Source organism: Arvicola amphibius, chromosome X (assembly GCF_903992535.2).
Source record: "Arvicola amphibius chromosome X, mArvAmp1.2, whole genome shotgun sequence".
NCBI lineage: Eukaryota > Metazoa > Chordata > Mammalia > Rodentia > Cricetidae > Arvicola > Arvicola amphibius.
In genome coordinates this window covers 44235342-44262543 of record NC_052065.1, presented here as the reverse complement: position 1 = coordinate 44262543, position 27202 = coordinate 44235342, and the positions used below count along the sequence as shown (strand labels likewise).

Sequence of the window (27202 nt, the reverse complement as noted above, 5' to 3'; positions counted from 1 at the left end):
CCTCAGTCCCTAAAATGCTGAGGTTACAGGTGTATACCACCACAACTAGCAGAAATTACCTCATTAAAAAATATTATGTTTATTTTCTCAGGAGAAATTCTTTTAAATATGTTTTGAAATTTATTCTTTGATACATCCAATCATATGTATAGTGAATTTCTTTCACGCCCATTGCCCTCTCTTCTCTTTCTCCATTTTCTGCTGGAACCCTTCTGCCAAAGAAGTTCTGTTCTTACTTATTCCTTTTATTGTATCTGTGACCTACCGACTTTAACTAAAGGTGCTTGCTGGGCATGGGTGCTATTGCAGTCTGTCAGGGAGGGTGGTGCCTCATGAGCCCCTCTCCATCTGTGATGAAACGCTGCTAGATCGAATCTTGTGTAGGTTTTGTGCAGTAAGTACAACTATCATGAATCTATAAGGGTAACAACCATGTCATGTCCAAAAGACATCCTTCTGTGCCATACCTCCTATCCTCTGGCTCTTGCATTGTCCTTATCCCCTTTTCTCTGATGGTCCACGAGCCTTGGAGGGATGATAGAGATGTCGTCTCCTCCACCATCACTTTTATTCTTGACACTCTGACCGCTAATGAATCTCTGCATTAGCTGCCACCCACAGCTATGAAAAGCTTCTTGGAAGAAGACCGAGAACAGCACTAATCTATGGGTAAAATCATGCATATATAGAAGGCAGCTTAACATGCCCAATTAGCAAAAGAGTAGTAGCAGGTTTCCTGCTGAGCCTACATCCATCCCAGCCATAAGCCCCTGACCATGTTTGCAATACCATCTCAGGAGAAGTTCTTTCATTTCTCTTTTTAAAAAGATGCATTTATTTTTATTTTATGTGTATGGGCATTTTGCCTGCATGTATGTCTGTGCACACATGCATGTCTGATGTCCATGGAGCCCAGAAGGTGTCAAATCTCCTGGAACTGGAGTTGCAGAAGGTTGTGAGCTTCCATGTGGGTACTGAGAATGGAACCCAGGGTCCTCTGGAAAGAGCAGCCAGTGCTCTTAAATACTGAACCATCGCTCCAGCCCTCGTTTCCTTTTGTTTATAGTTTTCATAGACAATATGTCTCATTGTAGCTGCTCAGGCTAACTTCAAACTCTGGATTCTTCTACCTTAGCCTCTTGAGTACTAGGTGAGATCTCAGATGTGAGTCCCCACCATTGCTGGTTATGAGAAGTTATTTCTGATGTGGCACTGCAATTTTTGAGATAGATTTTTATCTTTGTATGTGTGTGCACATGTTCCCTCCATGTATTCACTTAACAAACACATACCTTCAAAGTAGCCCACTAGTGCACCTACACACACCCACAAAGTTGGAAATACAGGAAGTTAAGAGCCATCTGAAATGGCTGCTGGGAACCGAAGTGAGACCTCTGGGAGAATAGCAAGTACTCGTAACCACTGAGTCCATCTCTATAGCCACCCACATTGTAATGAGTTATGATTCTGTCTGAAGAATAAGCCAAACAACATTGGTAGCCTTTCCATCTGATTCATTGTTTTCTGTATGTTCCTAAGAACTTCATTGGCTCATTAACTTTAAATAGATTTTATAACAACCTACATAATTATATTGATGTGTTTTTCAGGTTTTCAATTCAAAAACAGCTGAACTTCTTAGTCATCATCAAGTAGAAATCAAACAGGAATTCCCAAGAGAAGGGTATGTTTCTTCATTTACTATGTAATGGCATGTCACATTGATTGGTTTCTCTCATCGCATGTACTCTGTGGATTGGCATAGTAAAATTAGTCAGACACTGTCTTGAGAGGACCTAAGAGATTGGGATTGGTCAAGAGATGAAGCTATGACGTGGTAGTTCAGCAAAAATGTCTGAACAATGGGTGGCTTAGGAATTCAGCAATGGAAATCAAAGTGTAAGAAATTTATGTAATACAACAAAAGCGTGTTAACTGTCAGAAATTTTGCATTGACTCTGAAGTCATTTATTTTTGTGTCCCTATTACTAATAGTGATAAAATGATTACTTTTTATGAGATTTTTTGTTTCCTGGCTTTTGGAACCAGGCTAGTCTTGCTTTATAGACCAGCCTGGCCTAGAACTTAAAACAATCATTCTGCCTTAGCCTGTCAAGTGCTGGGATTTGAAGAGTGAGCTGCACCTGGCTAGTGACCATCCTTAGAAGGATGGATTATTAGTATATGAAGAATAAGAAAAATAGGAAAATGTAAGTGCAACAGTTTTTTATTCCTTTAGAATGTAGAATATAGATATGCTTTGCTTTCCAATTTTTTAATTTATCTATTATGTATACAGTATTCTGCCTGCATGTATGCCTGCAGGCCAGAAGAGGGCGCCAGATCTCATTACAGATGGTTGTGATCCACTATGTAGTTGCTGGGAATTGAACTCAGGACTTCTGGAAGAACAGTCAGTGCTCTTAACCTCTGAGCCATCTCTCCAGCCCTCCAATTTTTTTCTGTTATGTGCTAGGCACATCTAATAGGTTAACTTATTTGTGAAAACATGTTAGGTTTGTAGTGACTTCTTGGAGACTAACACATTTATCCTTTTGTTCCAAAGATGGGTAGAACAAGACCCGAAGGAAATCCTGCAGTCTGTTTATGAGTGTATAGAGAAAACGTGTGAAAAACTTGGACAGCTCAATATTGACATTTCCAACATCAAAGGTATTTCAGTTGAGTATTCTCATCTTCTGGTCAGCTCTGCTGATCCCATTCATTAATTTATTTCTTTTAGCTCACAATTGAATGTTTATGCACTGTAAGCCTTTTTGTGAGAACTTGTGGGCGCAACAATAAACAAGATTCAGTCTCTGTTCACACAGATATTTTATTCTCATGAAGACAAAGAAAAACAAATGAAGACAAGTTCATTTCAGATACTAACAAGTTCCACGTGGGGAATTAAAACATGATAGGGTGTGCCTACAAGGGCTTACTTTAGATTGGGTGGCTGTGGGAGGCTTGCCTTCTCTGAGGAGGTGATTATTTTACTGACATTTCAAGGGGCATGAGGGGTCAGCTATGTGACAGGAGAAACATATTTGAAGAAAAAAAGACTGCACGTAAAGATCCCAAGGTGAGACTAAATGGAGGTAGGCTAGGGCCACCAAGAAGACCAACATGTTACAAAAACAGTAAAAACCAGTTGAGTGGATAGAGTGGAGAGGTAAGGGACTTAATGGCGCCGATATTGGAGAAATCAGTGGCATCTTGTCGACCGTGCTTTGGAGCTTGAGTGTTAGTTTTAGTGTGAGAGGCGGCAGTTAGAGACAGTTCCATGCCTGGTGTGTAGAAAGTGGACTGTGGTGGGGAGCCCACTGTGAGGCTTCTGTAGAAGAGGATGGTGGCTTGTCTGACAGCAGTGGCCGAGAAGCAAGGAGGAAGAACCAATACTTCTGACTGGTTGCCTACCAGGGTAGGAGAGAGAGTAGTGTAGTGAGTAGTTGGGCAAGGGGAAGAAATGGGTCAAAGATGATGCTTCAGTTTCTGGTAGTATTTGTTTTCTTTGGTTTTGTTCTATCGGGTCATGCATTGCTCTTGGGTAGGTGGGAATGCCTTTCATTGAGAAGAGAAACATGAGGGGGAAGAATAGATTAGGGGAATAGTTTTTGAAATCCAAACACTTTACTTATAGAATTTCTATGAAATCACTGCCTGAAAGTATGAGTTTGTTGTAGATCTCTCTATGAATTCCTAGTTTCTGGTAGAATACCTCCTATGCTTGCTTGGCTGTTTATTATTTATACAGGGAGAAAAAGTTACTTAGCTACCCAAGGTTGCTGGAATATTGTATAGTGTGAATTCAATGTGGTCATTGCTGCTTCTTGCCTTTTATAGCTTATATTGTGTTGTTGAGATTTGTTTGTTTGACTTTTATTGAAACAAACACTAAATAAATAGACCTGTCTGGCTTGGAGTTTGCTGTGATCCTCCTGCTCCTCCTTTCTAAGTACTTGGATTACAGGCATGCACCACTTTTCCCACTGTGTGTACACACACACACACACATTTAATTTTTAATTATTATTATTTACTTAGATAGTTTGACTACTAATAGAAGGAACCATAGTCCATTTTTGGTGTTTTGATTCATATCCTCTTGGCTTCAAGACTTACCATACTCCTAAGATTTTTGTCCTAAGTAGATTTTTTTGATTGCTTTTGTTGTTATTATTATTGATTTTCTGTTTGCTTTGATTTTTAGACATGGTCAGTCTATTGCTATGAAGAGATGACAGCAGCAAGTCTTATAAAGGAAAACATTAAATTGGGACTGGCTTATGGGTTCAGAGGTTTTGTTTGTTATCATTATGGCAGGAAGCTTGGCTGCATGCAGGCAGACATGGTGCTGGAGAAGGAACTGAGAGTTCTACATCTTGATCAGCAGGCAGCAGGAAGAGAGATACAGGGGCCTGGCTTGAACATATGAAACCTTAAAGCTCCCCTCCAGTGACACACTTCCTCTAACAAGGTCGCACCTACTTGTGCCGCTTCCTATAAGCCTGTGGGAGCCATTTTCATTCAAACCACCACATTACACTCCTTGGCCCCCATAGGCTTGTGGCCATATCATAATGAAATATTGCATTAGTCCAGCTTCAAAAGTCCCCTTCCATAGTCTCGTACAGTATCAACACTGCTTAAAATTCCAAAGTTCAAACTCTCTTCTGAGAATCATGACAGTCTCTTAATTTGAACCCCCCTCTTCCAAAAAGGAGGAAAGAGAGCATAGTGAGTAAATATTGGATCAAAGCAAGACTTGAAACGAGCTGGACAAACTCCAAATTCTGCATCTCCATGTTTGATGTCAGAGCGTTCTTCAGATCTCCAAATCCTTTCAACTTTGTTGACTGCAACATACTTTTTTCTTCTGTGTTGGTTACACTCCCTGTTACCAACTCACCTTGGCAGGTGTCCCATGGCGTTGACATCTCCAGCATCTTTATTGTCTCCCAGGCAATCGAGGCTTCACCTTCACAGCTTCATACAAAGGCTTCTCTGGACCTCCATGCAGGGACAGCCCTGCCACGTGCCTGGCCTCATCAACTTTCCTTAGTCACAGAGGGAGATTTCATAATCCCTTTTTGTATCCTTGACTCTAAAGCCAAAACCATGTGACCAAAGCTGCCCAATTCTGCTGCTTTGTGGGGTTGGAACATGGCCTGTTCATTCCAATACATTTTCACCAGCTTTCTGAGTTTGGTGGTTTCATTCATTGCCTCAGTTTGACTGTTCTGAAACTTGAGCTATAGATCAGGCTGGATTTGAACTCAGAGATCTGCCTGCCTCTGGTTTTAGAGTGCAGGGATTAAAGGCATGTACCATCACACCTGGTCCTCAGCTTTTCTTTAATTACCTTTCATACATTGGAAATTTAGCTGGGTGGGGTCTTGCCCTGAGGTCACCAATCCCTTTATTCCATTTAGGATGGGCCTTTTCTTTAAACCTATCTTCTTGGGCACTGGACTTAGTTCTATTACACTTCCTGGCACTCCCTTTCTTTTTAAACTGTATATTTTGTATACAGTTTCCTTGTTCAGCTTGCTCATTTTCATTATAGATCTGTGTAAGTGTGGCCAGCCCATTAATAGTCACCCAACACAGTCAATGGTAGGTTGTTTGGAAATGTCCTCTGCCAAAGCTGTTAATCCATAACTCTTCAATTTAACCTCAGACCGATTTTTTGCACAAGGGCAGAAAGCATCCTTGCCAAAATATCACAAAATAGTTTCTAGGTCACATCCTAACAGTCTTCTCTGAAACCTCTTGAGCTGAGCAAATCATCCTTAGCAAGCACCACTGTCTTCTATGTTCCTACTAGTATGGCCCATTTAACACCACTTAAAGCATTGAACTGCTTTCTTAATCCAAAGTCCCAAATAAACTTTTCCCTAAACGAAAGCACAGTCAGACATATCACTGCAATATTCCACCCCTTGTACCAGCTTCTGTATTTGTCCTCATGAAATAAAAACAGGGTTTTTATTGCTGTAAAGAGACACCATGAGCACAACTCCTATAAAGGAAAACATTTACTTGGGACTGGCTTACAGGTTCAAAGGTTTAGTCCATTGTCATCATGGCAACCCACAGGCCAATACGATGCTAGAAGAGAAGAATTCTGCCTCTTCCTATCTCTGCCTGCCAAGTGCTGGAATTAAAGGCATGCACCACCATGCCCCGCTGTTCTTACATCTAAATAGGAGTGCAGTCACCAAATTTATGTGAGCTGTATATCAAAATGATTGCTATTCTTTCTTTGGAGATATTCTAACATTCTGAAACAATGTGAATAATTATCAGTTCTCAGTAGTGCTCAGTTGTTAAAAGAGTCATTACCTCAGAGGCAAAAATAAACTTCACAGCTTAAAGAGATATTTAATATAGAGTCCAAGAGTCCAGGATAACTGACCCTGGCATTAACATTGTTCTACCTTCTTGACAGATAAGGTGGAATGCAATATGGTGGCCTTCTGAGCCCACTGGTATACAACCCTTGCTGGGTTTTATAGGGTATGTGATGATGACACACAGTTCCTCACCAAGTATTTGTCTTGCACTTGAATAACTGGTCCATAAGACTTAAACATGTATCTGTCTCTTCCTCCCCCCCCCTTCTTTCTCTTCCTCCCTCTTCTCAATATTTAGCTCTGACTTTCTTGGACCTCTCTATGTAGATCAGACTGGCCTCAGACTCATAAACATCCACCTGCCTCTGCCTCCCAAGTGTTGAGGTTAAAGCAACTATCTTGTTGATATACTGATTTGTCCAATATAAAAGTCATACCAAGTCAAAGTGATTCTTTCCCGGCAATCAACAGCCTGTAGCTAAAGATGAGGACATCCCATAATGCCTGCCGTACCAGGCCGGTCACACTGCTGATAATTTCCCGAATTGTCATCAGAAAGGCAAGATTTGCTTTCTTATGTAGAGCTATAGGTAACAAAACTATAAAAGTTGTAAAGGGTCAGCAGTCACCTAAAGCAACTTCCCTTAACTGCAGTGGGGAACGAGGACCGTAGGACATGTAGCTGTTTACTAGCAGAAGGCATTAAAGTACTGCTTTTATAATGCTTGGACCAGTTTTCTCCCTGGGCCACATTGATAATAATCTCATAAAACATTTAATTTGTATTTTCTATGCAACAAGTACATAAGCTTTGCCAGTGGACAGCAATATCATTTAGTCTTATCTGATAATCATTAACAGAGTTCATCATATCTGGTTATATATCTTTCATGAATTACTGACTCATTCATTTTAGTTGTCTTCATCTATCAAAAAGTACGTACTTCAAAGTTGCGTGTGATCATTCATGTCTATAGTCTCAGCACTTGGGAGGCTTAGGCAAGAGGAGTGCTTGTGAGTTCAAGGTCAGAGTGGTCTACTGAATTGAGACACATTTCTCAGACACCCTCACCATATTTTTTTTTTACTTAAGCTACTGTGAAGAATGCCTCCTAAATTAAAAATACTCTCTAGCACATTTAAACCTAAAGCGGGCCTGTAGCTGCTCTGCCTGTGTTAGGCAGTTATGTTTGCCTTTAATGGGACTTTAGGAGTCACTACATAGCCAAAATTACAATGCCAGATGTTCTCTCTAAGTGGTGGGCAAAACCTGTTTCAAAGATGAGGCCGTAGATCTTCAGGAGTTACATTCTCAGCAGTTATTTTGGTGATAGGATAAAAGAAAACCTCTACATCTCCTCCTTCACCCTAACACACAAATCTCTGTCACATGAACACATCACTTAGGAACCTTACGATGGACTCGGGCACCTGTTTCTACAAAATAACATCCCATTAGTTTCCATATCTCGTTTCTAATTTTCTAATATACATGCTGCATGTAAAACTACACAGGTTTTGGTGGCCTGAGAAGCAGAAAGGGATTGATTTTTTTTTTTTTTGAGAAAATGACTAGCTATGTAGCTGGCTTTGAATTCACAAAGTCCATCCTCCTGCCTCAACTTCCTAAGTGCTGCGATTATAGACAGATGCCACAATACTCAGTGTGAAAAGCTTAATACATCTTCCCACATGGTACTTATAGTAGCAAGAAAGCTGTTTTTGTAAAGGCCTTATTAGTTTCCTCTGTGCATTATCAGTTCTTATTCCAAAATGTGTTACAATTATTAAATAAAGCATTATTTACTGATTCTATACAGGGCTCTACCCATGATAATCCATGAGCTATATCCCTACCCTGTTTTTATTTTTGAAAGGATTCACATCATCCACAATATGGTCTAGACACTAATTACTAAGACTTCAAGTATTTAAGAACAAAGACTTTTTTAAGTATATCTTCTTAATTGTGGTTATAACTTTTTGTTCATCTATATGTATGTGTGGCTTTATGTTTGTCTGTCTGTCTTTGACATAGGAGATAAGATCTGGCTATGTAGTTCAGACTGGTCTGGAGCTTGCTATGTACTGAGACTGGCTTCAAACCCATAGCCAATCTCCTATCCCAGTCTTTCATATCTGTTGGAATTTAGTCACGAGCCACCATGTTAGGCATTGGCTGTTAGATTTTAAATAGTTTAATCATGTTACTAACAGTCAAAACCCCTTAAAAATATTAGGTAAAATCTAAACCCGATTGACATAAGACCAGCATGTTAGATTTTATTTATATGAATGATTATATATGTAAGTACATTCCCACGAAGCCAAGAAATGTATATTTTGTGTATGTGTATAGCATTCATATGTGTCTGAATGGTGTGTACTATAAGCCTGAATGTGGTACTCTGCAAAAGAAAATATTAAAAAGTAATGATTTGGGCAGGTTAAGATAACTCAGTGGTTAAAGGCTCCTGCTGTCAAGCCTTACAACCCGAGTTCAAGTTCCAGGCCCTACATGGTGGGAGGTAAGAACTGAGTTCTGCAAGTTGTTCTCTGGCCTCCATATTCAAGCCCCCTCCTTAATAAATAAATGTAATTTATATATTTATATGTATATATATATATATATATATAATGTAACTTAAAAATGATTTTAGCATAAAACAACAATGGGTTGGGAACACAGAAAAAGCTCACTGGCTTTGCATTAGACCTGTGTGCAGTAATAAAGATAACTGTGGCCCGAAGAGAATCCTGAAGAGTGATTTCCATGGACTTTGGGTGTCTGCAAGGAAAGCAGTTTCACTTGGCACGGAAGAATGAAATTAAGACAGAGGAGAAAGAGGGAGTGGCTAGAGAGAAATCCTGGACCAGACGTCAGATGGAAATAGCTCTAGATTAGATTCTCAGTATGAGTCAGAAGGAACCACTAATGAAAGGTTGCCTGACGGACATGTGACTAGAGGGGGTTGTAACTAAAAAGAGCAGCCAGCTGACTTACAGGGAAATCAACAATGAGGAAATGGACTCTTAGTTGGGAATTCCCTGTGGTGCCACCTTGTGAAGTTTTCATTTTAAAGCAAATATCACTTTCGCAATATTCCCCTGTAGCCACCCATTGCTGGGCTCCTGCTTTTTTTGTGCCCTCTGAGATGCCAAGGATTTCTCTTAGCCTGCTCAGTTCAGTCTCATTGTCTGCGACAGTCACTGTACTCTGTACTCAGTGCTGATGATGGCAGCAGCTCTGAGGGACCTTTATTCAATACTTAGTTCTACCAGACATTTGCTTTAATATGTGGGGACTATTATTAGGTAGGGGCTTTGAATTTACAAGAAATAAAACTCCAAGGAGACAAAATAAGGGGACTCTTACGGTTGGAATTTAAACAGCAGCTGTTTGGCTTTGGTGAGCCTAAGTGCTACTGAATATTTCCTTAATATTGCTTCCTCTTATTATTATATTTCTGGGGGTTTTCGAGACAGGGGCTCTTTGTAGCTTTCGAGTCTGTCCTGACACACACTTTGTAGACCAAGCTGGCCTCAAACTCACAGAGATCTACCTGTCTCTCTTCCCCAAGTGCTGGGACTAAAGGCATATGCTACCACTGCCTGGCTTAAATTTGTAAAGACAGTGTGTGGTGGGGGTGGGGTGTGTATATACCATGACGTGTGTGTGCAGGCCACAGGACAACTTTATGGAGTCTTTGTAGTTCGCCTTCCATTTATCTTGATTCCAAGGATCAGAAACTTAAGCCATCAGACTTGTGTGGCAAGTACCTTTACCTGCTGAGCCATCTCACTGGCCTGACTTGAGACAGTGCCTCATCTAGCCCTCGAATTCCTTATGTAGCCCAGACTGACTGTGGCTTCTGGTCTCCTTTCTCACTCATCCTCCCAAACACTGGGGTTGCGGGCACGCATTCCTACTGCCATGTCTGACTGTGGCTGTTTTCCTAAAATGATGCATGCACATATGTACACACATAGGAAGGGAATTTTCTCGTAACCATTAGTCAACACATGAATTAGTTCATTGTTGCACCTAATCATAAATTAGTCATTGTGAATGTGTGAAGTTATTACTTCCATTGAGACAATTTGGAACCTTTTCTTAGTAATGATATGGATCCATGTCATCGTGTGCTTCAAGTGAAGTAGGAGGATTCTGTAGATTTAAAAACTGTACATTTCATGCTCACGTTTCCCAGGGGCATTTAAGGAAAATAAACCAGATAACGCTACAAATATTCCAGATGGAAGGCTGAGCATGGTGTCATGTGTCTTTAATCATGGCAGGCTGGAGGCAGAAGTGGCAGTGTGTAGGCCGGTTGGTTTCTGTTAATTCCAGGTCAGTCTGTCTACACAGGGACTTCCAGGCCCTGTCTCAAAAAAAAAAAAATCGCAAGTTTTTAAGAAGTGTTCGTTGTTCCTGTTATCCTGAAGTAATATTTAACATGTTTAATTTTCTCCTTCCTTCCGTTTCACTTTCTTGTTAAAGCCATTGGTGTCAGCAACCAGAGGGAAACCACGGTGGTCTGGGACAAGCTAACTGGAGAGCCTCTCTACAATGCCGTGGGTAAGCCATCATGCTGAGGTGCAGCACAGGGCCTTGTTCCATTCGCAAAGGTGTTAACACACAGTCATCTGACTGGAAAACCATATGTTCATGTTTCCTGTAATCTGAGGAGGTGGGCGGCAGAGTTCTCGTAAACTTTTCAGATCATAGTTATTCACGTGTTGAATTAGCTCTCTCCCTTGCTCTCTCCTTCTGCTGACTGTATCATATAAGAGGGTGGGTAATTCCAGAAGTGTTTGATGACCCCCCCATGTTTCTGCCATTAGAAGAGATCTTTCTCCCTCCTATCTTGAAAATTCAAAATTGCAAGTGTTCAAAATTATCTATCAACTATCTTTATATTTGTACTTTCTACCTAAAAATTTGAACTCTTATTAAGATAATTTATCAGAATTTTAGCTGCTTCTGTTATAGATTTGTTTTCTCAGGGTATACAAACCTCTAATGCCTCCAGCATCTTACCTTTGGGTGTCACATCTTAGATGTACATGTCTGAGAAGATGCTAGTATTATCCTTAGCACGTGACAGGTGCCAAGCACTAAACGATACTGCTCCTTCCTACAAGGAAAGTTGTGCTCTAAATCTGTGACCATTAAAAGATTTCTGTCACAAGTAGCAAATCATGCTGGCTGTGATGGCACATGCCTTAAATGCCAGCACTGAGGCAGGAAGATCGTCCCAAGTTCAGAGCCAACCTGGCTTACATGGTACATTCTAGGTCACCTAGGGCTGTAAAGGAAGACTCTGTTTCAAAAACAAAACAAACATGAAAAGAAACAAACAAAATGAGAAAAGAAAAGCTAATAATGTTATAAAGAAGGGAAACTGAGTGATTTTCAAAAAGAAGGAAAGGAACATGAAACAGGAAGGGGAAGCAAATAAAAAACATAAACCTAAACACGTATATGGTAAAGGACAGGATTTTTCTGTGCGGTGAAAGCTATTAATTGAAACTTCTAGTTGGTTCCTGAGAGAGTGCAGTACAAATGAAGAGAAGAAAAACTGGCAAGCCATCTCAGGCTAGGTGCAACCGTGAGCCTGTGCTCTGGAGAGTTCACAAGCATGACAGAGGTGACCATTCTTTGTTCTTTGAGAAGCTCGCTCTCTAGGTTGTTTCTCTTTTTCTTAATGCCTCTTAGCATTGTGTTTAAAATGTGTATTACGTCTATAACGGAACCCCAACCCTGTTTCACAGAAGAGATGATAGAAAAATTTTAAAAAGAAATTTGAGTTTGTGAGAATAGGAGTTAATTAGGTAATATTAAAGGAGGAAAATAGCTTTTTGCTTTATGTGAGATATTAAATTTCTGAATAAAGCTATTTTCTAGACAATTAGAAATTAGATTGTTTTGAAAGTTATTATTTATTGTTTTGAAAGATTTGCTTGAAAGCTTTTCTTCCATGTATTTATTCCATTTATTTAGTTATTCTCAGGAGAAGGCAAGCCTGCATTCTATGGCAGGCATGTGGAGGAAAGAGGAGAACTGGCTGGGGCCAGTTTTCTACTTTCACTATGTAGACATCAAGGCTCAAACACAAGTTGTCAGGACTGGGACCAAGCGCTTTTTCCCCCCTGAGCTCTCTTGATGGACCTTGCTTGTTTCTAAGCCAATGTTTTATGTATTCCATGCTGGTCTTGAACCTACTCTGTAGCTAAGGATAACTTTGAAATCCTGACCTTCCTTCTTCTACCTCCCAAATGTTTGGTTTACTGGCATGCACCAGCACACTTGGCTGTAAATTGCTTTCAATGCAGATTTGAAATTTTTCAGCACAGATATGATCATCTCAACTAATTGTAGATGATTTCATTATAGGAATGAATATACACTGAAATTCAAAAGCGTGGTCCTAGATGTCTTTGTATGTTCCATGTTCTGTGATGGCCCCTAATATATCTCAACAAACCAAGGAGGCTTGTCATTTACCTTTGTGTCACAAGTTAAGCGTAGGAATTTGTCTAATATGTCTAATATCCACTTATGAATGAGTACATACCACTGTTTGTCTTCTGCGTCTGGATTAAGGAAACAAGGAGAACCCTAAAGAGACATGCATGGATCCCCTGGGATGGGGAAATAGACAAGATCTCCTGGTGAATTGGGAAGGCATTGGCGGGGAGGAAAGGGAAGAAAAACCATGAGGGATCAGAAAGGTTGAACTGGGGGAAGGACAGAGAGGGAGAGCAAGCAAAAAGATATCTTGATTGAGGGAGCCATTATAGGGTTAGTGAGAAACTTAGCACAGGGAAATTCCCAGGAATCCTCAAGATGACCCCAGCTAAGAATCTAAGCAATAGTGGAGAGGTTGCTTTAACAGCCCTTCTGCTGTAGTCAGATTGATGACTACCTTAATTGTTATCATAGAACCTACACCCAGTAACTGATGGAAGCAGATACAGAGATTCATAGGTAAGCACTGGGCTGAGCTCTGAAGTACAGTCATAGAGAGGGAGGAGCGGTAATATGAACAAAGAGCTCAAGACCATGATGAGGAAACCCACTGAAACAGCTGACCCGAGCAAGTGGGAACTCAGACTCCATACTGACTGAACTAGGCCCTCTGAATATGGGTGACGGTTTTGTGGCGTGGACAGTTTGTGAGGCTACTGGCAATGGAACCAGTGTTTATCCCTAGTGCATGAACTGGCTTTTTTGGAGCCCATCCCCTATGGAGAGATACCTTGTTCAGCCTAGATACAGGGGAGAGGGCCTTGGTCCTGCCTCAAGTGAGGTAACAGACTTTGTTGACTCCCCATGGGAGGCCTCGCCCTCTCTGAGGAGTGGATGGGGAGTGGGTGGAGGAAAGTTGGGGGTAGCGGGAGGACGGGAAGGAGAGGGAACTGGGATTGGTATGTAAAAAAAGATTGTTTTAGAACTTTCAGAAAGAGCCGGCATTTGGGAGCTAGAAGACATGGAGAAAGAGAACTAAAGGATAGAAATGAATCAGAGAAAGAAACTGCTTAATTGTTACAAGGCTAGTTTCTTCCTCCAACTTCATTTCATCTGGGGAAACATCGAAGGATTATCCATCCACGTAGGTTTCAGCTGAGAGTCTCATCATGGTGTTAAATATTTAGCAGCTTTATTCAAAGGAAGAGCAGATGGATTAGTGGGAACAGAATCAGATTGCCCCATGGATTTGTGGTCAAGCTTCTTTGGGCTTGTTATATCATAATGTGATGTTTGTGCTTTTCATTTCTCTATGTTCATTCAGGCTGCTAGAACCAAAATACCATAGACTTGGTGACTTATTCAGCAGATTTGTGTTTCTGCTAGTGTGGACATTAAAAGTTTGAGACCTTGAGACAAGGTGCCAGTTGATTTGGTCTTGTGAGGGCCCCCTTGCCTGTCCTGTGTTTTCATACAATGGAGAGCAGAGCGCAGGAAAGCAAACTCTTTGCAGCCTTTTGACAAGTGCACTAATCCCCTTTCTGAGACTCTGGTTGACCTAGTCATTTCCAAGGCTTCCCATCTTAATCCCTTCAAGTTTGGGGCTTAGGAGTTCACTGTGATTGTTTTCTGATATATTCAGTTCAAAACAGTCATGGTGGTACATTGATCCAAGCCCTTGCGTGGGGCATGGAGCCAGGGAGATCAGGAGTTCATATATATTCAGTCTCCATATTCCATATATAGTGATGTATATTCGAGGGCAGCCTAGGATACATGACTGTAAACAAAACAAAACAACAAAATCAGCTCCCAGCAGTCTTTTTTCTTCCTTTTCCTCTTCCTCTTGTAGAGCTCTGTCTCTCTAGCCAATTCTTCTCATTTTCCTGTTTTTACTCAACTGGATTGGATAACTGACGAACAATATTATGGATGGGTGAATGAGAAGGAAAGTTTGTATTTTTCCTTTTTAAAGTTTCCCGAGGTGGCTCATTGGGTGCCTGATGACTTGCGTTTGAGGCCTGGGGTGAATGTGGAAGGAGAGAATCAACTTTGCAAGTGTCACATGACTTCCACACACATGCCGGGCCCACACACGCGCACTGAATGTGAAATATAATAAAAATGAAGAGAAAGTCCCTTTTGTGCGGCCTTCTTTTTTCCTATATGCATGGTAAATAGTGAATATATTTACCGCTAGTATAGTAATGGAGAAAATAAGATATAAGAGTGGTAGGATTCAGTGGTGGCCATGGCATAGGTTTATCCAACAAATCAAATACTGATAAAGGCTATACTTCCTTGCAATAAAGCCGTGTGCTTACTGGTGTCTTTTCCAATTGTAAACAGAGGTGAAAATTCGGTGAGTCCCATAGGTATATATGACCTACTGCTAGATGTCCATATATATATAAATTCTGATATATATTAGCCTTAATAAGGTATACTCTATTGCAGTATCTAAGGAGGACTGTCATTTTGCAGCACTACTTCTCAGGCACTCAAGTCTGTCTTGGCATTTTGGCTTTTATGTACTAACAGCTAAAGTTGATTTCAGATTCTGCATGCATATGCATTTCTGCACGCACACACACACACACACACACACACACACACACAGGGAAGGAGGTGAATAGGTTTTAATTTTTCTGCCTTTTCTACTCACTGTTTTTTTTGGCCCCATCTGTTATTGGAAATATCATCGAATGAGGGGCATAGTCTCTTCTCTTTTGTATATGACCTTTTAACCAGCTTGATTAATGGTTTAACTACTGGCATTTACAATTCTTACATCACTGAAGGGGAAGAAGCCAATAACATTTCGTAAACCTCTGATGGTCATTGCTTATGGTGTGCTGGGTAACACGGAGCCTCCCCTTCATCTTAGCACACTACCAACAGACCAGGACAAACCATCTCACAGGAGATGGATTTGCTTTGTGCTTAGCCAACCAGATATAGGTGATTCCTGGGGATTTTTCCATTTTCATTTTCTTAAATGTGTTTATTGCTTCTTGTTGTGATGGTTTAGCCAAAATTGAGCAGATTCTGATTTATTATTCGATATCCTTTTAAAGATAGTGATATCTTCGTACTGTGTATATTACTCAAAAATGGCTCATAGAGATTGAGGCAACTAACATTTTTCTTCACTCATAAAACTTTTTTATCAGGGCAAACTAAATATATTAGATGTGACTTTATTCAACCATCCAATTATTCTATATACTATTCATTGGGTGGTCTGGAGCATTGAAATTTCTATTTACTTAGTCTAAATAAGGCCATAATACCTTTTAGAAGGAGTTTGTGTAGTATTCTGCACTCCTTAGAGTTTATTTCCCAACTAATATATTTTTATAACTTTAAGAATTAGCAGTTCCCTATTCCCAGTAGAGAGTTCTGTTCCTGTCTGTGGAAAGGATTTTACTTCCAGCAACCCAATGAGAAAAGTACTTTCTTGGGGTTGTGCCTTCCCAAGATAGCTCTTTCATGACCTACAGTAGAAGTCCACAGCAGGGACTGGAGCATGTTCTTTGAACATTCCCTGAAAATGTGCTCTTGTAATATATCATGCATGATTTGAGTTCAGTGGTTTTTTTTTTTTTTTTTTGAACTAAGATGCATGTGTGTTGCCAAGTAGGGAAGAATCTTTCTGAACGAGAAACACATACTTCCATGGTCTTTATCCACATGGAAGTGCTAATGAACCAGACATTTTGACCGGATTTCCTTCGTTCCCTTCTACTTCGGGTCTCTTCCATTTCTTTTTCTACATTCACACGTGTAGAAAACACATTCATGCTGATGAACTTGCCCAAGTTCCAAACAAGTGTGCATAGACCTTGAACCTGGCTGTCTCTAGCATGAATTGCCATTATTTCTCCTAATGCTCCAGCTGCTCCAGTTTCTCCTGGCTCTTCAGTTCCAGTTGCCGTTGTCCCCTCTGGCTCTCCAGTTCCAGCTGCTGGTTCTTCCTCAGGTATTGGTGCTCTGGCTACTGCTCCCTTCCCGACCTTCCAACTCAGACGTGTTGGGGGGAAATTGACTGCTGCTGCCAGATCTGGATCTGTCACTTCTTTTGATCTCAGAAATTACCTACACAAGGGGCTTAGTCCTCCAGCTTGGGGGTCTTCTCTTTGGCTTTTGATCTCTTATTCTGCAAATCTAATTCTGCCATCTTAGCTTCTATAATGAGTTTTCTAATTGTTTTGTTCTTAATTCCATTAATTTTGAACATTTGTGAATTGCTTTGGTAGTATATCAACAACCACTGACATCTTTTTCTTTGCCATTTGTACTAATTCATTCCATATACTCTAATTGCCATATACTCTTTGGTTGTAAGAAACAAAAGTAAATATCACGGCAGCGTTCTGCAATGCTGGAACAGTGGAAGGACAAGGACTTTAGATGCCAACCACTCTAGCATCTTTATTTAATATGTAGGGAATGTGGGACAAGACGGGTTTGAAAAATTGTATAAGTCACAAAGCTTGTTGATAGCAAAGCCAAACCTAGAACTTTGGTTTCATGATTGTATATTCAGTGTTTCGATTCTTTGAAGTGAGGATTTAACTCTGTGGATACCACTGTTGTCAAGCATAACTACAAGCCTGGTTAATTAGTCTTCGTTAAAGAGCAATAAAGTCATTGGCTTACTGAGATTCCTAGTGCTACGGTATTGTCAGTGTTTGATTTGGTTTTGAATTAATTATTTGGAACACATTAATACTCTAAAGAACATGCCCTGCAAAAGAGGTACTCATTTATTAGTATTGTGTTGGATAATTTGGAATACTCAGAAAAGTACTTAGGCATAGGCATGGCCCCAGGTAGTTATGCTTAGATAATTTTGAAGTTTTTGAGGTGGTTCTATTACACTTCCTAAGAAAGAACCACTGTTGTGGAGTTGTGGTAGTGGTTTTTTGGAAAGGAAGGTACTTACTTAAAGACAAATTTGTAGGTTCTCTTCACAGCTCTACTGTCCCAGAATCGTGGAGTAGGGGACCTATCCCTCAGCTCCCCAGTAAGTGTGTCTAGTGAGATGCAAGTCAACAAGGAGTGCTGGTGTAGAGTCAGCAGAGAGCACTTGTCTGGCCTTTGCAAAGTTCCCTGTTCCATCTCTACCCCTTCTGTGACAGCCAGGGTGGTGGGGAGGAGAAGAGACAAAGAGAAAGAGGGAGCACACCAGATGTAGGAGGTTTATATTATCAAACAGGAGGCCAGAAAGCCAAGAGTCAAATCTGTTTAGGCCCCTCTCTAAGAAAATGTATTTTATATTATGATTCATCAAGCCCATATAGATAAAACAAATGTTTCCCAAATCGATCTTTATCCTATCAAGTATGATGAACTCTAGTATTTGCTGTCCTGATCTGCCATGTCATTTTTTGAAGAGGTAATCGAAACTCACTGAATTCTTTTTTATATTCATAGCTGATTGTAGTTCAAAAACTGAGCATTGAGATGCGCTTGTTAATCGCAGATTTAAAACCTCTCTTCTGAATCCTTCCACTTTCCCCAGTTACCCCTGTTAATCCGATAACATCTGCTAAGGCTGCTTGTCTGTGAGGAAAGTCTACTTTTCTCAACATCACACAGTACTGTTACTATGTAAAATGTAGCTGACTCGCCATGTCTGATGGATGATATTGCTAATGGTTTGTGCCCTGACATTGTAATAGAAAACTCAGCTCCAATTAAGCCATTTTTTGCTAACCCAGTGGTAGCTTAGTTTAGGTGTTGTTTGGTTCTGAATACAGAGGGTCACTGGTGTCCCCCTGAAGGCTATCTTTTCGGAGGCGGCTCCTGACGTCATAGACTCAGATCTCTCATCATGAAAATAGCAGGCCCAAATCACTCAGTGCCAAACACAGCTCAGAGAAATGACAATTGAAGGCTGAACATAAATCTCAGTTCAGTAATTTGGTCAAGGGATCCCTTGTGTGAGAACTTAGGGTTCATACCTTACCCTGGAACTTGGGATAGGTAGCTTTCTTATTTAAACCACATGGCTAAGGATTATGGAAATCTAAATCCCCAAAGGGAATTTGAGATGACGCTTCTGGGGTCAAGAGGAGTGGGTGCTGGGCACCAAATGCAGATCTTACCTATAGGTCTTCTATTTTTATGGGCTTTGCTTTCCTCCTATTTTCTTGGTTGTCATGTGGATCATTTGCTTGCTGCTTTTTATACCTAGAAAAACCAGTATTGTATCCTGGTCTCCAGCTTAAATCTCATGGGAATTAGTACTATCAAAATAAAGCTCAGAGCTATTTAGATAACTAGAATTTATAGAAATTTATTATAGGAAAGAACTGATTTTAAATGAAGAGATCAGAAAAACACAGCTAAACAAATCAAACTAGGTACCTGTCAGCATTCAAAAATGTAGTGTGCAAGCTTGCATTATTTCCCCTAGAGTCCTTTAAATAAACTGTGGGCCTCAGTTCTTTTCAGGAAGCATCTGAGCATAGTTAGCATCCTAAAAATATTCATACCATGAGTAGATTAAAAACTATAAAAGTTAAATACAATAGACCTTTCTCTTAAAAAAAATTGCAGAGCTGTTGTTTGATCACTTATGCAATCTATTTTACACTTTTTAGTGCATTCTGCTCCCCAAGCTTCTGCCCCAAAGCAAAATGAGATATTTTCCACTTGGAGGTCAGAAAGCAGATAACAGAAATTTATAAAGAAAATGGTGGTCCATTAAAGTAGAGTTTTCCCCATGTAATCCAGCAAAGAAATGGATTGTAATTAAAGAAAATCCTTTAACGATTTCAGATCTTGCATCCTTCAAAAGATTTTATTATAAAGAAGCATCCCATCAGGTTCTCTACTTAATTAGTCTTTGTTACAGTCTCTTCTCCCAAGGTTTCTAAGACATCTATTTCATCCTGAGCTGTGCATTTTGCACTGCCAACTAGCCTGCTGGGCTTTTAGGTCTTCTCTCCACTTGTGTGTTTAGAAAATCCTTACTCCAAATACTTTCTCATAGTTTTTTTTTCCTGTAAAAATAATGCAAAATAAAAGCCCAAGGTTTGTATTGGTCCTATAATTTGGTCTGTAATTTTGCATAAAAGCTTTCAATTCTCCTCTGTAAATATATTTTCTTCTAACAGTATGTCTATTCATTTCTAATTTTCTAATTTCTGTCCTTTAAAATCTCTAGCATTTTAATTGCTTGTGGAAACTAATCAGTCTCTTATCTGTGACAGTGATTTCACTAAGTTCTCATGCTTATGAAGTTCTTTATATGTATTGTTATATTTTGATCCATAGTGTGGCTCGACCTAAGAACCCAGTCTACCGTTGAGAACCTTAGTAAAAGAATTCCAGGAAATAATAACTTTGTCAAGGTAAGAAATCTCTTCAGAAGCACACTGTAAGGATGTGTATTTTAAAAAAGTTCACCGATTTCATGAGGCAGACTCTCTCAGTCTGACAACCTGTGGTACAGTGGTTATTTTATACAACTTGTTAGACTATTTCTTTCAGATAACTGTGGTCAAATCAAGCCTTCACCTGTCTTTCTTGTTCTGTGGGGAAATGAAGTAACAATACCCCAAGAGGATAGACTGCTAGAGATCATATTGCTCCGGTAGCTTAAATTATATTCCCCAAGGGGTGCTTTCTTTAATTCACCCATACTTTCAGAATCCATTGGCATAGTTCCCTGTTGGCCACTGAAGAAAGTTCTGATTGCTTTTGAGATTTTAGTAACCTGGATTCAGCGAGAAAGGAAACGTAAATAGTATTCAGTTTTGTCTTGCTCATTTATTCCTCATTTTGTTTGCTTTGTCACACTGCATAACCCTGCCTTCCAGCCTCTACACTGGGCTTCAGGGATTGTGTAGCGCTCCCCGCATTGTTGCTGCAGGCAATGTTCACATTCCTGTCTGACCATTTTAACACTATGTCTATTAGGCTTGCAAGATCTTCTTGAGAACATCTTGTGCCTCTTCTGTGGGATGACCTTGCAAGTCAAATAATATTTCCATATGTTATGTTTTCCATTATTTCTGAGCACTGATACTCTTTGCCCTCAACAACCCAAAAGAAAGCTAGAAACCTTAAGATTTTTAATTTGCTGGTAGAGTTAAAATATTTGAGAATATTATTGTTTTCCAGTTACATGTTTGTGTGTGTGTGTGTTTCTTTGTTTGCTTGTTTGTTTATGAGAGAGAGAGACAGAAAGAGAGAGAGACAGAGAGAGACAGAGAGAGAGAATGCGCATGGAGTTGAGTCAGTAGGGAGAATCTAGGAGCAGTTATGGGAAGGGAACTGTGATCAGAATATACTGTATGAACAATTTTTTTTCAGTAAAAACATTTGAAAACATTTTTTGAGACCGGGTCTTACTATGTAGTCCTGGCTGACTTGAAGCTCACTGTATATACCAAGCCGGCCTTAAACTTGCAGCAATCCACTTTTATACATTACCTTCTATTTTATTTTATCTTATTTTATGTATCTGGGTGTTTTGCCTGCATGTATTAGCTGTGCACTGTACGCATGTCTGGTGCCCACAGAGACAAGAAGAGGGTATCACATTCCTTGAGACAGGAGTTTCAGACAGCTATTAGCCACCATATGGGTACTGGGAAACAAACCAGGATCCTTTGGAAGGGGCAGCCAGTGCCTTTAACTGTTAAGCCATCTCTACAGCTCAGCAATCTTTTTGCATCTATCTCTCAAATGGTGAGATTATAGACACGTACCAGTACCGCACATCAACTGTGATTTGAGTTTTCTAATGAAGTATGTTCATCAGATAAGAATGAGGAATAGGATTAGGAGAGAAAACTAATTGCATCATTTTTATATTACTTCAATTACATCTTTAATCCCTTTACCTGAACTTTATAAAGAAATTTAATATTTAATATGCTAACAAGAATTGGACCTCACCTATTCTCAAGAAAGATCAATAAGCACACGAGTTCATTTTTACCCTTTAGCCTTTCCCATTCCTTTTCTTCCACTCATTGTATTTGCTGACGTTAGCCAGCTGCTTTCTGTATTGTTAGCCAGCAGTTCTGTATTGCCTTAATCTGGCATGTCATTGAGCTTTGCTTCATTTGTTTTCCACTAAGTTTGTATTACTCTGATATTTGAATATGTTTGTCTGTCTGCACATATATTTATAAGTATAGATAGATATAGTATGTTATTCATTTATGTGTTTGAAAGTAATTTTCTTGCTATTGTTATTAATTTATTACTGCTAAATTCACAGTCTACCATGAAAAGAACAATAACGTGCAGAATTTTGGTTTAGGATCTGCAGGTGGGCGGTTTACTGTGAAACGACCTTGCACTGTCACTATCTAATAGGAAGATGATGTGTCATGTAGTTGTCTCTTTACTTTGCTTACGTGGATACTCTTTGAACTGCAAACATAGCCGCTGTGCTCGTTGGTCATGAACATGCTTTTCTGCACCATGGGAAAGGAAAAGTACTTTCGTTTGAAAGCCTATGGGGTTGCTTTTAGAGCCACTAGTCAGTTCGTATTTTGCTGAGTTCTTTTCTTTAGAGGTTTTGTTTTAAACTGTGGTGAGTACAATTTCCTGACCGAACTTCGTAACTGTTTTAGTCCAAGACAGGCCTTCCGCTTAGCACGTACTTCAGTGCAGTGAAACTTCGCTGGCTCCTCGACAACGTGAGAAAGGTTCAAAAGGCTGTTGAAGAAAATAGAGCTCTTTTTGGGACCATTGATTCATGGCTCATTTGGGTATGTTTCGATGTAATGTATGCACAGAGAATGTTTTGGGGGATTTTTTTAACTGTCCTACCTACTATTTTTGACCAACATTTGGAATCTAATTTAGCATCATTATTGAGGGAAAACTACTCGAAGCAGCAGAATATCTCTCTCCATTTGAGAGGCAATTTTGTCGACTTCCCTTCTTTCTTTTCTTGTTTTATTTGAGTGACAGCAGAAGATAATTACCCAAACCATATTTCATAGCTCTTATCACTTGGGAAAGTAATTTAGGTAGCTTTTCTCTCATGCCCATCGTTTCATTCTATCACACCAGCCATTTCTTAGAAGAAATAACTATTTTACACAGTAAAAATGCCTCAGCTACTTTTCTCCTCCATGGTCAATGTTTTATAGCTTTCCCTTGTGAAATCATGCCAGGATATGAAAGAAAATCATAGCAGAAGTTTATGTTAAAATGTTTTGTCCAGAGATGAACACAGGTCAGTAGACATGAACAGTTTAGATATTTATATGACACATTTATTTTTCTGTTTTGGCCTTTTGAGATAGCATCTCAGGATATAGACCTGACCAGCCTGAAGTTTACTGCATAGACCCTATTAGACTTGAACTTGTCCAATCCTCTGACATCTGTCTCCTGAATCCCGAGATGCAGACACGTGTCACTATATCCAGTGAATTCCAAACTATCTCTGTCTCTGTCTCTCTCTCTCTGTCTGTCTGTCTGACTGTCTGTCTGTCTCTCTTTCTCTCTAACAGGATTTCACTATGTAGCCTTGGGTGACCTAGAACTTGCTGTGTAGACCATAGACATCCACCTGCCTCTGCTTCCCAAGTGCTGGAATTAAATGTGTATGCTATAACACCCGGCTTGCAATGTAGATCTTTTGATTTTTTAAAAAGTATTTCATTATTTTGTGTTTATGGGTATTTTGCCTGTTTTTCTATAGCTATACCATGCGTATGCAGTGTCTTCTGAGACCAGAAGAGAGTGTCAGATACAGTTGTGAACTCAAGTGTGGGTGCTGGTGCTTGAACCTGGGTCCCCAGCAAATGGTCTTTGCTGAGCCGTCTTTCTAGCCCCACAATAAATATCTTTAAAGTATATGTCCTTTTGTGGTTCCTATTCTCTCTCCCTTCTTATCCCTGTTACATTTACTGTAACCATTTTTGTTAATGTGTCCCAAAGCAGTCAATACTGTAGTTAACATCTCTAACAGGAAGCCAACTGTACGATCGTACACTTTTGTGCTGATCTTGCTTCAACTATACTCATATAATTCCAAACACATTACTCCAAAAATACTTTAATAACTATATGAGGAACTTTTTCACCATCTGGGGGAGCTTCAAGCCAGTATTGTCTTATTCTCATTTATGGACTCCTTATAGCAGGTCTTTCAGAATACTTCCTGGAAGGGTTGCCTTCTCCACCCTGTCTTGTACTTGGCCAGGGAATGCATACTTTATGTTCTGTAGAGGCCAACTGTTTTCTTACATGTCGGTCACAGTTGAATGAGTAGCTCTAGTAATTGCCTCGAAGCTGAATGACGGAGGATATGGGAACTATGAGCTGCAGCAGACAGGAGGGAACATTTTGGGACTATGCCCAGTGGGGTGCTGTTTTTCTCCCTTTGTTCTTTTCTTACCTCTTATTGTTTCCATATGAAGGACCTCAGCATTGCTTCTGAAGGTGTTATAGAGGACTCAAAACTCTGCTTTCAGGATGTGCACAAAAAGATGTGTGATTGAAAGAGAAAACATGCATGTAAAAGGTTTTCTGTAAACTTTTGGAGGTAACATTCCACCTCGTCAAATTTTATAAGACTCTGAATTTTCCAAAGATAGAAGATTAAAAACAAAACTGTTTTTTTTTACATCGGAAATTAACTAGAATTACATGAAAGTAGCCACAAGAGGCTGTGAATACTTGATTGCTATCAATCCAGAGTATGTTCTAATCTAAATATAAAGTACACACTGAATTCTACAGATTTAAGACAAAATAGAAAGTAAAATGTATTAATAATATTTTATTGATTATATGTTCAAATGTTATTTTAAATATATTAACTAAATAATATGAATATAGGAATTACAGGTACAACTTATAGTTCTATTTCTTTGTGTGTTTTCAATGTTTTAAAATTACATTTGTGTGTATGTGGGGGTGGTGAGAGCCTGCCATGACATGTGTAGAGGTCAGAGGACAACTTGTGGGAGTCAGTTCTCTCCTTCTACCGTGTGGGTTCCAGGAATCAACTAAGGTCCATCAAGCTCGGCAGCATGTGCCTTTTCCTGATAAGCCATCTAGCAGGTCCAGCTACCAGACATTTCAAAATTACATGTGTAGCTCAGATTGTATTTTTGTCGAATGCTGCTGAAACCTCAATAATTGAAATGTTTGGTTCTTCCATTTTTTATGTGCTCTGCTGGTAATAATTGCCCTTAAGAATACATAAATACAACTGCAGATTAGTTCAGAGTTAACATGTCCCTTTCGTTCTGTCTAGAGTTTGACAGGAGGAATCAATGGGGGTGTCCACTGTACAGATGTAACAAATGCAAGCAGGACGATGCTTTTTAACATTCATTCTTTGGAATGGGATAAAGAGCTCTGCGAGTAAGTTATGTTTTGGCCTCAATGCAGGTCTCCCTATACACTTTCGTATACATTATTTACTGAGTTTCTAAATCTTCCTATACTAACAGTTATTGTTATATTTCAACTACAGTACGCTAGTCTGTGTTTGTATGTGGGTTTTTAGTTTGTTGTTTTGGGGGGCATTTTTTGGACTAGGCTAATCTTGAATTCATAGTGATTCCTCTGCATCAGCTTCACTGGTTCTGGCATTATAAGTATGAACCACTATCACAGGCAGCTTCTATTGTGAGTGGGTTTTTAAAAACCTTTTTATTTATTCTTTGTGTCTTTCGCATCATGCATTGCGATCTCATTCATCTCTTCATCCCTTCATATCCACCCTCTGCCCTTGCAAAGCCCCCCTACTAAAATAAAATAAAATTTGAGAAAAAATATAAAAAAAGAAAAATCTCGTCATGGAAGCTGTAGTGTGACACAGAGAATCACAGAGTATACCCTTTTGTCAGGATAGCTTTACTTGCAAGTGTTCATTGCAGAGTCCTTGGTCTGGTTTGAGGCCTCTGGTTTGGTTTCTACTACAACAGCCTCACTGGGACTCCTCTTGGATATCCTGTTCTTGCCCTATGTCATGGAGATCCTGTAACTTTGGATCTGCAGGACATGCCCCTTCCATCATAGAAGGGGGTGGATGTTGGGTGGGCCACCTCATAATCCTGGCTCTGGACCTGGGTAGCTGCAGGGTTGATCAGCCTTACCAGCTCAGCCTTACCAGCTCTGCAGGTCCTTACCACCAGGGTGAGCTCTCGAACATTGCCACTCCCGTCCCCCCTACTGCAACCCCTACCCCCCACTTTAGGTTTGCCCAGGGAGGGGCAAGGGCCACTCTCCCCAGTGCTGCTGCTTGTAAGGGGCAGGGACAGCTATTTCTAGGTCTTATGACCTCAGGGCTAACTCTCCCAACTACCACAGGCAGCTAGAGGCAGTGTGTGTGTGTGGGGGGGGGGGCTGGGCCAGATCTCCCCAGCTCCCAAGGTGGGTGGTTTACATGCTCTCCTGTCTACAAGGTCAGCTTTACTGTGCTGCCCTGCCCAGTTGAGATGTGAGGCCCACTTTACCGAGTGCTGCATTTAGTATGGGTCAGTGGCAACTCCCCCACCTGCTGCAGGTGGGGGAAGGGGCGCGTGCAAGCATCCTTCTCTGTGCTTTACTTTAAGTGTCTGTGAACACACTCCCTTTCAAGGACATAAGGGCTGTGGAGTGTGTATGTAGGCCAGAGGGCACCTGTATGAGTCAGTTCTCTCCTGCCCTTTGCATTCCACGAATCAAGCTCTGGTCCTTAGGTTTGGTAGTAAGTGTCTTGACCTACTGAGTCATCGCACCAAACATAGCTATGGTGCATAGATAGAATCAACAGGTCATATTAGATATCCTTTATGGATTAGCCTCTTTTAGAAAACTTCTCTGGTTTCTGAGTATGCTTTAAAATTTGTAATGATTTGGTTTTCAAGGTTAGACTGTTAAATACCCAAACATACAGCTATGTTCTCTTGACTAATATGTTTACCACTATTGAAGTCTATGCTCACATGTACCTATTTTCTAATTATTTATGTTTAAAAATGTCTCTACATGTTTATTCCAAACAGTGTGGTATACCCAAAACTATTATTTTTCAGATTTTTTGAAATTCCAATGGAAATTCTTCCCAATGTCCGGAGTTCTTCTGAGATCTATGGCCTAATGGTAAACTCAATAGTAGGGGCAGGGGATTTTTATTAAAAAAGAAAAACCTTTGCCGTTTAGAATTCAACAGTCAACTCTATTATGTTTTATGGTTTGGGATTTGGGACTTTCTCTGTTAATGTCCATAGTATGTAAAATAAGAATTTAATGTTTTTAAATGGCTTTATAACTAAAAACTTCAAGTTCTTACTACCAGTTGTTTTTATATTTATAAACTTGAGTCGGCTTTTCTTTCAGTAATACGGTTTTTGTCTTTTGAATATTAATATTTTAAGTATTGTCAATCAGT

The 27202-nt window shown here is 39.9% G+C and overlaps 1 protein-coding gene across 1 annotated transcript in view; it reads left to right on the top strand.

Annotated features, from left to right (window-relative positions):
- The window catches only part of Gk (glycerol kinase), a 76840-nt gene that overhangs the window by 15493 nt on the left and 34145 nt on the right, over positions 1-27202 (top strand). Inside the window, 8 exon segments of the mRNA XM_038315672.1 lie at positions 1611-1684; positions 2567-2673; positions 10861-10938; positions 16730-16813; positions 20119-20195; positions 22434-22571; positions 25079-25188; positions 26847-26913. Of these exon segments, the coding sequence (XP_038171600.1) occupies positions 1611-1684; positions 2567-2673; positions 10861-10938; positions 16730-16813; positions 20119-20195; positions 22434-22571; positions 25079-25188; positions 26847-26913 (735 nt within the window).